Source organism: Dermacentor albipictus, chromosome 10 (genome assembly GCF_038994185.2).
Source record: "Dermacentor albipictus isolate Rhodes 1998 colony chromosome 10, USDA_Dalb.pri_finalv2, whole genome shotgun sequence".
Classification (NCBI taxonomy): domain Eukaryota; kingdom Metazoa; phylum Arthropoda; class Arachnida; order Ixodida; family Ixodidae; genus Dermacentor; species Dermacentor albipictus.
This window is the reverse complement of record NC_091830.1, coordinates 87077918-87090251: the sequence shown is the minus strand read 5'-3', so window position 1 is coordinate 87090251 and position 12334 is coordinate 87077918. Positions and strand designations below refer to the sequence as shown.

At 47.7% G+C, this 12334-nt stretch overlaps 1 protein-coding gene across 2 annotated transcripts in view; it reads left to right on the top strand.

Annotated features, from left to right (window-relative positions):
* The window catches only part of LOC139051031 (synaptotagmin-5-like), a 98412-nt gene extending 88690 nt beyond the window's left edge, over positions 1-9722 (top strand). For both annotated transcript variants that reach the window (XM_070528048.1, XM_070528049.1), the window contains 2 exons: positions 1961-2078; positions 2790-9722. In XM_070528048.1, coding sequence (XP_070384149.1) covers positions 1961-2078; positions 2790-3115 — 444 coding nt within the window. In that variant the 3' untranslated portion in view covers positions 3116-9722. The remainder of the gene's footprint in view (positions 1-1960; positions 2079-2789) is intronic.
* Positions 9723-12334: the final 2612 nt, after the last annotated feature.

Genomic DNA, 12334 nt, shown 5'->3' with positions numbered 1-12334 from the left:
CGTGTTGTTCTGTAAAAATTACTTCGAGATCGATAAGAATGTATCCCGCCACAGGTGCCGTATGATCTGGGTCCGAAAGAAAGGGCGGGAAAGCGAGCCGAGAAGGTTGGTGGGTTGGTGCGTGCCTTCTTCCCCTGCACCCAATGTTGGATAAAGCGCGCGCTAAGGAGGGGGGGGGGGGGAGGGGGTTAAGGCTAAAACCCCGTAAACTTCGCAAAGTAGTGACACTCCCCTCCTCCACCTTCACTCCTCCTCGTTTCTCCTTTCTTTCACGCTCCCTCGTTGACCGTGACGCCACCTACACTGCTCGAGCGTAGCAACGGCGCCAACATGCGCTCCTCGCCACTCCGTAGGCGCTTCTCGAGCAAAAATGGCGCTGATGCATGGCGCGAGGGCCCACGTGATGCTATTAGGCCAAGAGCGACGCGGCGTTGGCCTCGACCACAGCGTGCGAGGAAGAGGCGGCATTCTTCAAAACGTGGCACTACTTTACGAAGTTGGAGGGGCTTTAGTTAAGGCTGGTGAGCGCGCGTCTCCTCCTCTGGCTCGGCCGTGGTTGGAGCATGGCTATCTGATCGGCTGAATGCAAACGTGACGCCCGCGCCGTATGTTCCCACGAGCCTTTCTTGATTGCTGTCTGCTATTGGTCCATAGCAGCCGCGTGTGGGGAATCTGATATATTATGAAATAAAGCATCCAGAAAAGAGTGAGGACTAAGATTTTGTCGAAAAGAACAACGTTTGAGGGAAAGGTGAGCTGTCGATGGATCGGTTCAGCATACATACAACCGCTTCCAACCGTTCATATTTTCACTCCGCAGTTGAACCTGAACAGAGCCGAAAGGTTTGACCCATGAATCTAACCCGGAAAGATTTCGGTTCGACAGCCGTGAATTCTTATCGCACCTAGGCTTTATACGAATCATCGCGACGACGATGCCGATGACAACAATTCGCGTATGGGGGCCATACAATTAATAATAATAATAATAATAATAATAATAATAATAATAATAATAATAATAATAATAATAATAATAATAATAATAATCTCATCAAATCATCTTCGACTGTTTTTCTTGTCGCCTGTCTGAACAAACTCACAGCGTGGAAAATGATACACCAAAAGCACTGTTTGTATGTTTGTGCAGTGTAGTTGCGCTCAAGCTAAAGCTTTTCGTCACTGTAACAGGCCTTCGTCTAGCAGTGGGTACAAATTACGCTGATGATGTTGATGATTAGAATAATCATGTCTGTTTTTCAAATAGTAAAGCCGAGAAATAAAGCATAACACTGGCATTACCTCGGTTTCCCTTCAACGTTCAGACTAAAACAGCAGTTGTACCGTGAACATTGAGATTGCGTGCATTTATGTTGTGGAAAAGCGTATGTTGTTCAAACCGGGTGATTATTGAGTTTCAGATTAACGGAGTAAAACTACAATGCACAAATATGCAAACAGTGCTATTTGGTTCACCAGTTCATTTAATATAACTGCTATACGAAGGCCTCTCATAGTGTGAACTCCAGTTACCCCAGTATTGCGTCAACCGTCTCTATCTTGTGCCTCATTCCTAATTTCGTCACACCACCTAATCTTAGGCCTTCCTAGATGATGCTTCGCTTCCCTAGACTGCACTTAATTTGTTCAACTATAAGAGATTGCCGGTTATCTGTTCCGCGCATGTTTGTTTTCACTTGACTGCTGCAACTGTTTTGTGTGGTACTTTTTGGTGTTTATTTGCGAAACGACTTCGGATAAAAAGTTGTCGACACAAGCGACTGTGCTCTCTCTTTTCTTTCTTTTCATATTTTTTATGTGTTGCGTCCGCATTGCCGTTATGAAAATTATCACACGCTAACTGGTCCGTCTGACAATTCTGCTGTCACAGACCTTGCTGCATGTTGGCGACCAGGCCTGCGAGTATACTATACCGTAAACGAATAACCTGTTGACGCAGGCGAAGCGCGACTGGCCAGAGCTGCTGCTGTCTCTGAGCTACCTGCCTTCAGCGGGAAGGCTCACAGTGGTGGTGCTCAAGGCTGCAAACCTGGTGCCCGACTCCAAGGACAAACCTGGTGAGTGCTCACATAATCGGTCATATACATGCAGGGGCGCAAGTAGCAAGCTTACAGGACACAGCGCGGCGACCATTAAGGAAGTCCTCAAAATATCGTTCGTCCAGGAAACGTAGAACTATTAGTTTCCCGCGTGGCTCGCCAAACCACACTTTCAGGCGTTCTGATGACCTGTCTTATGCGGCTGTGTCATAAATCTCAAGCCTTGCCCGTAGTAGAAGTAACTGGAGGAACTGCAATAGTGAATTTTTTAAAAATGTTATTGTTTCTATCATCTTTACGTAAACATGAGTGTTCACCCTTTGTCTAACTTAGAAAGATCAAAGTATTTCGAAGCTAACGAACGTCAAGCATAAAACGTACGTCCGAAAATAAAACTGACGATAACAAGGGATGTCCCTTGCGTCGGATGCGCGTATAGCTAACTCGTACCTCACTCTCCCTCCCTCTCAATGAAGATGGAGGAGGGTGATCTACGCGCACATTGAACGCTGCTGAAGTGTGCCTTGGTGAGGGACAAGCCTTGTTGATCACGCGGAGGCTAATGATGCGACAAAGTTGCCATACTGAATTATCGTTGAGGAAACGGAATGCGGTACGCATTTTTAGGTGCTCGGAAATAGCCAAACACACGGGTTCTCCATACAGCTGGGGGGGCATCGTCGCCCTGTCAGCGGCTGACCGGCGCTTTGCCGCCCACGCGCGTTGCAGACACGTACGTCAAGGTGAGCCTGAGCTGCGGCGAACGCAAGCCCAAGAAGCGCAAGACCAGCGTGAAGAAAGGCACCGCCCAGCCGGCCTGGAACGAGGCGCTCAGCTTCGACGTATCCGAGGAGCAGCTCGCGCGCGCACAGCTCTGCGTGCACGTGTGGCGGCACGGCTCGTCGGGCGTCTCGTGCTCCACGTCGCTGGGCGGCTTCCAGCTCGGACCCGGCGGTGCCGACGTCACCGAGGAAGGCCAGCGGCACTGGAGGGACATGCTGTCCAACCCTCGCCGGGCTGTGGCCCGCTGGCACGCGCTCCAGCCGAATCCGTAGCCGCTGCCGTAGCGGCCGCGCGGGCGAGGAGCTCACTGGTCGGCGGGGAGAGAACCGGCGGGCACTACTACTGCCGACGTTGTGGCACGAGTCGTGGGTCTTCGGTATTGTCAGCGTGGTTTCGAAACGGTTGACGGAAAACGCGAGCCACCCTCAAGTGGCAGGAGTCCCGAGCTCCCGAGGAACGCTCGGAAAATGAGTTTCTGCAAAGCTGGCGCGTCCAGATGGGTCGTACGTTGAGACACCTATACGTTTGTGTGTCTTACCGCGCAGTGAAGACATTACCTTCTACTGAGCGTTAGACAGAGTGGGTGCCAGAGAATTTCGAAGCATCGTTTCGCTGCTCGAAGGTTCGTTCGACGAGCCGCTATACACAGGCAGAAGGAACGACGCAAATGGTTTCGGCGCGTGTTTTTTGATCTCCTTTTTATCTCTGCGAATCCACGATCTCGGACTCCTCACTGGAATCCCTAGTTCTAACAACCATCTTCGCGAACGTTCTTAATTTTTTTAGTAACCGCACCATTTCTGCACACAAAGTTTTCCTTCGAAGAGAGCGTGCTGAAGAGCAGCTGTTTTCACGCGAACAGATGGGCCGCATTTCCGTCGAGGTCAGTCCACGCTCAAGGCATTCTCGCGGTTTCAAACGCGCAGTGAAGCGAGCAGTATGCCTTCAATGAACACAAAAGCTTGCGAACAAATGCAAAAGCAAATGGAGGAGAAAAAAAGGAATGCTTCGGGAGTTCATGGTAACACGTTGCCTCGCTGCAGAAGCCTGGCTTGATCTTCGGCCACGTTTGGTGCGCTATGCTGTCCGAAATTGGTCTCGACTGTCCCCTCAGGGCTACGATAACGTTGAAGTACAAACCATTCAACAGCTTTTCTTCGCTGCTAAGTATCGCACTGCGCATGATTAGCGAACAATACAGTTGCGTGTTGCGGGCTGTAACAGCAGCAACGCTAACTCTGGCTGCAATCGGTGCTTGCAGATCGGTGCTTGCTGCTAATAGCTGCCATTTGGATTCCTTTTCAAGAAATTTGCAGTTTTGTCACTAAATTGCGAATGTGTCCATGTTCATCCATCCATGATTTGCAGAGGATGAATCTACTGAGGACGTACACTTGGCATAACAGAAATCTGATTGTTACACCTGACAGAATTCGCAATTGTGTTGAGAGGTCTAAAATATGTTGCCAGTATTTTGGGTTTCTAACACTACTGCCGTATGCTGTACTTGTTTATGCTGGGTAAATCGCTGCTCACGTTGATTAACCCTGCGTACTAACGAAGAAAGATAAGCTGCGGGCATTGACAATTTAGGCTAGGACATGACACATGCAACGTACGTACTCCTTCGGAAAAAAGAAAGTTGAGAAATGTTTTGTTCCGGAATACACTAAATCAATTTCAAGGGTAATCAAATAACAAAATTTTCGCAGCGCACTTTCACAATGTCTCACGCGGTTTGCGCATGTTCTATATTTCCGGTGAAATAACTAGCAGCTAATGCACGGTGAGGGTTATTCCCGGTAAAGATGGTGATGTAAAAAGTACCCTTGCTTTGTGTCAAGAGCACACAAAAAGGACGAAACACTAGCCTGTGAGCGACACAGCCCTTGATATAGCGAAGAAGCAGCACAACGGAAATAAAGAAACTAGAACAAAGAAAACAATAAGGCCCTCGGTAGAAGCGATGATTGGTCAACATAATGTAAATATGGGTGGCTACTACGATAGCTCATTACTGGGAATTCTAACATTAATACCATAAGAATGTGCTTTGAAAGAGCCGGTCAACAGCAGTTGGACTTGAACCGGTCGACTTATCTTAAACTTGAGAGCAGTGCTGTCCGTCATGGTGTCTTCCAGACAAGAAACATAAACCTACGAGGTAAAGAAGCGCAAGCCGCTCGATTAGGTAGGTTTCATTCGTTTCGAGAATGTCCCAACTAGCTTTTATCCTCCTGCTCCTTTTTTTTTTGCTGCGCCACAGGATTGAAGGGCTTTGGCACAGCACCCTCTGCAGCCGTTTCAAATAGCAGTACAAGTGCACGCGACAGTTTCACTGCAGCTCTACAGCATTTCCCAGCGTTATGGTAAGAAGGTCTTCCGACAAATGATTTCACCCTTGCGTCCTGTGAAACAAGTGGACCCACGCGCATCGCTGCCTCGTCAGCTCGGTCTTCACGCAAGCAGATGCATTCACACACGAGAACCATGGCAGGTGTAAGATGCGGTTGGAAGTTTTTAGGTAAGACCTTTGTGCGGTTGATTGCGGGCCTTTGCAATGCGAAGTTTCAAGAAGCAGGAATTTCAACGAATGGCGCACAGGAATGGTATTTGAATGGACGATCATGGTATTAATTTATTACAACGTAGTGGACACTGCAGGCAAAAAAAAAAACAAATAGTTTGCAGCGCACTACCACCGATGTATATGCGCAGAGCGAGGAATCCTAATTGCGTTCGAGGTTAAGACGGCTACAGCTGGGTGCGACAATTTTTGGACAAAGAACGTGCGGTAGCTTCGTGCCGAAAACCGCACTCCCGAGGCGTGCCTGCGGGTGCGTCAGGTCGTAGTGACTGCATATAAGGGCTACGTGAAACAAGGTGACACTGAAGGAAAGCGGAAGCAAGTCGTAAATAATTTCCTTGCGGAAATAGACACCGCAGGGTACGTAAACTTCCATAAGGATGTGGTGGTGAAGAGCCGAAGCGCGTCTTCAAGCGCCCGGGCAATTGGCGAAACAAGGATTCGAACGTCGCACGCTCATCCATGTAGATAAATGGGCGCGACGCCTATGGCAAGACTACTCAGAGTTGCAGAGAGCAACGCGATGGTAGTGCACTGTCGCAGTGGCGAGTAGACGTGCGCGCGACGCTAGAAGCCCTCCATTGGCCGAGCTCCTCGCTTTGTAGTCAACAACTTGGCGTTTTGCTGCGAGAAAATGAAGAGCAGGAACCTGCGAGGGCCTGTATTTTTCTGGCTCTACTAGCCCGTCTAACTGCCTGACTGCACTGTCACCGCGTTGTCTGTCATATTTTTATCCACAGTATATAATACCCATATTATCGAAACTATACATGCGTTTGATGAATTCTAGGGGTATTTTTCGGATGACACGGACGGGGGAGATCAGGGAAAACATGAACGGAGGCTTCTGACTACACTTAGCCCGTTCAATTCCAGCAAAGGTGCGGAAAATACGCGTGCTACTAGGGTCTTTTAACCGTTTACCAGTGTACTTTTCGTGGACCTCCACCACTTGGTGGGACAGGTCTTCTCAACTAGGGTTGGTTATTTTTACTCCGAGAGAAAGAATGTACTCGCGCGGGACGGCGGATAGGTACGGTCTGAAGGGTGTGGTCCGAGTGCGAGTACGAAACGTACGGCATGCAGGTGCAAAGCTTGCATCACATCCACAGAGATGCACTATTTGGGCCACAGGATTCCTTCAGGTCTAGTTTCGGCCGTAGCACGAAGATTCTTCGTTGCATTCCTTAAACGCGGTTATGCCGGGTGTGGCTATGCGACATATCAGTAAAGTGACGATACTGTGTACTGTTCTAGCCATACGGCCATGGGCTGAAGCGTACCGGTGTTTGTGGTGGCCACGAACTAGGTGTTCAGCCATGCTTTCAGCCATTTGTGATGCCCGCTTTGGTGCGGGAGTGAGTTGTTGACTCTTGAAGTTTCTCTTTTTCAGTTCTGCATGTGGTTCTTTGTTACGGAGGAATCGAGGTCGAATCCCGCAGTGATTAAACATATACGAAAAAAGAAAACAAGAACAAACACACGTGTTAAATATAAGGCCTTAAAACTGTCCTGCAGTGTCGCTTGCACCTCAAGGCTTGTAAAGTTGTCCGTTTGCGAGGTTGGTTTTTTTTCCCACCAGCGCACGGAGACCACTTACACTTCGTTACTTATTGCACTTAGCCGAAACAGCAGAAACTGCTGTCTTCTCGTTTTCTTTCCCGCCTCCCGTCCAAGAAAGTCAATGAGAGTGAAGTTGTGATGCATTTTAGATTTTGCGCATCAGTGAGAGTTAAATACGTCGCTTACTTAACAGGAACGCTTAAGGAAAAGGTTTTTGAGAAACTTTGTGGTGACCGACGAGGATGGGCCGTAAATGTGTTCGGTGGTGTAAGTGTGCTGATCTGATGTACGGTGTGCATTAACGGGCGTTCTTGCTTTTTGCGCGCATTGCGAGAGTGCTTTCACCCGGGCGGCGTTACTATTGGTGGCATTTGCATCGTTCGATTGCATGAGGGTGCGCAGTTGTCTCCCGTTTCTTGAGAGCATTGGTCGTTCATCGATAAGCACTTGAACGTGTTGAACCCGTCAGTTAGATCTGTCTTGTGCATTCCAAGAAAACGTCCGTGATTTTGCGCACAAAGACGAAAAGGCCCGTCAGGACAGCCGGCCTCAGATACACGTATTTGTGTTTGTCCTGCCATGCGCTATCTTTTGTGTGTGCAGGACCACAAAGATGGAAGTGAGACTGCTGAATTGGGTGCATTTATCACGCTGCAGCTTGGTCCAAATTGCGACTTGCCGTGCGCTGCTAGTTCAGAGCGAACCGTTAAAAAAAAATGCATCTTCGCTTGTCTCATGTGATGCGGACGGGTGATATTCAAAAGCAGTCTGAATTCCTTGTGTAAATAAAGCATATATCTTAAACTGAGTGAAGATCGCAAGAGTGCGAGTTTTTGAAAGAAAGAATTTTATCAGGAACCCTATCTGTTCACTGTGGCACGACGTACAGAAATACGGGCACAAATAAGGCGGCGATGACCGTGCTAGCATGTTTCTGGTGTATCTATGCCATTTATTGAAAGAAACAGCTACAAAATGGAGGAACACTTTGTTCTGAAGATGCATGAAATACGGGACACAACATCGCAACCTTGGTGATAAAGTATAGGTCCTCGCTTGGCGCTGTTTTCTCTTTGTTCATCTGCAGGGTGCACATGTATTTGTTTTCTTCTGTCACCCCGTGATGTCACCTGCCGAGAACACTGTTGTCAGCCATGAAGAACAGCGATATCGTGCTGGAAGTTGTCGAGTAATCAGGGTCCCACTTCCTTTTACCACAGGGTGTGATGACGTTTCATTTCAGCCATCCAGTTGCTCATTTGCTGTGTATGGCTGCAGGCTGCACTGGGGAGAGTGCTGTGTTCTGGAGCGCTCATTCGCGATCACTCACAGCAGCGGAACGTGCCAGGGAACTCTAAATTATGCCAAACCCTAAAGAATCTAAGCGGTGTCATGCAAGGCGAACAGAGAACAAAAGCAGCAAACTCTGTCTGAAACATCAGTCTGTAATGTAACCGTCAAAGTACCTTTGATGATGGATTGTAGCATAGTTGTATGCACATGCTCAAAAGACGTTGCTACAAGAGAGCCATGCCCCTTGCGCTCGTAATCTTTCTTGAACCCATAAAGAATTTCAGCCTGGGTGACTCCAGCAGAAAATAAAGAATTACGGCCTGGGAAAGATACTGCCTAAATGAAAATGAAAATGTGTCTCTGGAGTGTTTGCAATGAAAAGAACGTTCGTTGCTTAAAGAAAAGCTGATAATTTCAGAAAAAGGAATGAGGAGTACTTTGAAGGCTCCACAACAAAAAGGGCTATGATCAATGTCCCGATAAGCTTTACAGGCGCATTACACAACTGCACCATCGTGCTAAAATGTTTGATTTCAACCAAACGTTGCAGCTACGGCACCTAATGGTGTGAACTAGACCCCGCAGAAAAGTTGGGAGTATTTCCCTACTGCTCGCACTTGGGAGCGGATATCAAAATCCCCAGAAGCATTGTGTATTTTTGTACAAAGGATTTTCACGGGCAACCTTGCTCACGACCTTGGTACAGTGAGTCCTAGTAGAGTGTCCAGCGCTGGTTGTTCACTTTAGTGACTGCGAATACGTATTATATAAGAAGTTTTGTCAGCGCAGCACTCATGCCTAATTTAGTGTTCTAGGTGGAGTCAGCAGACAAGAAACTAAATAGGCAGAGGCTACACGCACTGAGCGACCAAGAAAGGCTTCCTGCCAAGCAAAGTGGTGCTAATTTCAGCCTGTGTTCCGAGAAGTTCACTGTAGAAGGTGCACCTCGCAACTACGTCACCCAGATGCGACCGTTCATGACACCTCTTTCTGCCTCTACATGCGTTGCCGCGACCTCCAAATTTCGCTAATCAAGAGGGTGCAATCCTCCGGATCTCTGATATCTTTGTAATTCCTTCTTTGTTCCAATTCATCTGAATACGAGTGTTCTTCGAAATTTGCGGGCATTCTCACCTATGATGGTACCTACACTTGGAGGGCTAAACGTTCCTCGCACTTTCTGTGGCCGTGGAGTGATTGCGTATGGGCGCACCCCGAAACTCCCACAAGTCGCGGAGGGCGGTCCCTACGTGGCCGCCGCGCGCTAAGTTGTCGGTGCCCTGCTCGTGTGTCGTGTCCCCCTCCTGTCCCCGGGGGCGCCTCCTTGTGATACGCGCGCCTCCCGCCGCGCAACTTTTTTTCGCGGTCCACGCTCTAGCTTTTTTTTCTCTGGTGTCCTAAAACATACATATCAGAAACATATGTACAGTGTCAAAGTTTTTCCGAGTGTTTTTATGCAAAAGCGCTGCTGCTACTGCTGCTGTTGTGCGTCTCTCGTTGAGTGTTTGCCTCTTGTGTCCGCATGGGGGCGCCGCGGAGCACTGCACTTGCCTTCAACCGTAACCTAACAGCGATAAACACGTACACGTAGGTGGTGGTTATCTGACACATAAGCAGATTGTGGTGGTGACAATAAGAACGAATTAGAAGAAAGCTTTATAATTGAAGCTAAAACAGGTGGCAGGAGGCTAGTTCGCTTTCTCTTTACAAACTGCAATATGGTGTTTAGAAGTACGAATGCCGAGTCGTAACAAGACAGTACAAGAGCTTTACGTGAACGTTTGTGCACTTTTTTTGCATACTTGTGATATTTACAACACTGAGCTTGCCCCGCAAAATTGTTAGTGTTATCATCAAGGGCTGCCGCACAGCCCTTGATGATTCGCCCTTGAAAATTAAATGCATTATTGCGAACTTCATGGATGCACATGTCTCGAGGTCGCCGTAATTAGGTCGGTACTGTGGCACATCTTTCCACTCGTGCTTCTTCTTTTCTTTTGTTCAAGGTTGACTCGTGTCACAGGCGCTGATTGTATGGAAGCCAGCTAAAGAATAATTTGTCGCTAATGCGTCGTTACGTGTGCGATGCTGAAGTACATATCAGAGTCTGGGTGTAGGCCAGTTGGTGATTCATGATTTGTGAAGGTACTGCAAGGAGCACACGAGACTTTAAGAAAGGGACAACACGAAACACTTTAAAGAAAAGTACAGAGTAAGTATGTCATACGTGTGCCCAAGGAAAATGATGAGTGTCAGCGAGCTTAGTCAATATTTATTTTTGTAGTTGAAATATCAGGCGTTCACCAACCTCACGAAGCGAGTGACATGGCACTGGTATTGAACACGCAGTCCTAATTAAGTGGTGACTGTAGCACGCAATAGTTATAGAAGAGAGGACAGCTAAAGTGGCGAGATTTGAGTTACAGCTACTTTCTGTGGTGCGCAAAGGTATCACTTCACACAAAGGCAATGTGCTAAGCTGCAGACTCACAGGAAGTTGCTTAGTTTACAAGGTGAAGTTTCTAGGTAATCGTACTAGGGGTGGGATTTAATGAACAATGTACATTGTTAAAAAAAGTAACAATGACGGGAAGGACAACTTTAATGCTAAAAACTGCTGCCTATAATTTCCTTTATGACAGATCATGTCACTCGTGGTACAACCATGCCTCCACCACATTAATCTATTTGGTCATATCTACCCTGGTTTTGTTTGTAAGTAATCCTCTATTGGGGGATGGTTGAAGGCAGGAGCTGTCTCCGGCATTGAGTGGCTGAAAGGACCATTCTGGGTGCCGCGTCGGGTTTTCATAGTTACGTGAACTTCAGCTTCTAAACGTGCCCGATCTACTAAAACAAAGTTAAGGTGTCACGTGTCACTCAGGTTGTCAATGGACTGTTGGTTCGGGCCGTTAGTGTTAGCGCATAATGAAAGCACAACTTGCTTTGATCCACTTCACTAGACGCAGGTGTTCCAGCGCATTGAACGGTGCTTGGCAAACGAGGTCGTCGTCGAATAAAGTAGGTTCGACATTTCCGCAGAAATAATGTCATTATCGTTTTTGATACACTCGGTGGTGCTGTCAGACTTGCTGAATAAAGTTTGTGCTATGCGACCTTGTCTTGAAAACAGCAGTTCGGCCTGCTGAACTGCTGTTGTTCATATTTAAGCTCATGAATTAGAGTAAAGTTAAGGCTAAAGTCCTAGCCGGTGAGGTTATTGAGGCTACGTTACGCACTGCGTGACTACATGGATGGCGCGTGGACCTTGTATTGCAACTGTTGTTCCTGGCGTTTTGGTTTTTATCTCATTAACTATTCGCGCGGCTACAAGGGAAGTAACGAAACCTCTCAGAAACGATTAGAGTTACCTGCTTGTCGTTTATATTATACTCTCGACGTTTCTAGAAGGGGTCGAAGGACGAACAACGTGAAAGACACACGGGTATATCGGCCTTTCAGCTGGCAGTAAGGCTGCCAAGTGACAAAACGGTTCCAGTAGGACAGACATGCAGTGACACTGCGGAGCACAACAGCGTAAAACCTAAAGAAAAACAGTCATGTGACACGTGAAATTCGGCCGCTGCACCCTGAAGAGTTACTTTTCAGCCATGGCTGCCCCCAGCAAAGTGCTTTAGGTGCTGTTCGAGGCACGCGTTGCTCAGCCCGATCCCCACCTCTCCCTTCTCTGGAGTCCTCGTGGGGAGGAGCTGCTGCTGTACATGTTTCAAGAAATATATAATACGACCTGTTTCCGAAAACGCCTGAGCCTCTTTTCTTCTTCAGAACAGGCGACATCAGACGGGGTGTCGCTGCCCCAAAGCGAAGAAGTGCTGCAGAGACTGAAGGCTTATTCGCCGAGGAATACTCGACCGATGACTTTCAGCGGCTTGTGGGGTGTAGTGTTTTTTAGTGCTGTACAAACAAAATAATTGTTTGTGGGTCATGATTTCGGCATCAAACACACAAGAGTAATAGCCATATTACCACGTGGTTCCTCTCAGTGGCACTTCCAGTTGAGAAAACGTTTCATTTATTAATGCGAATA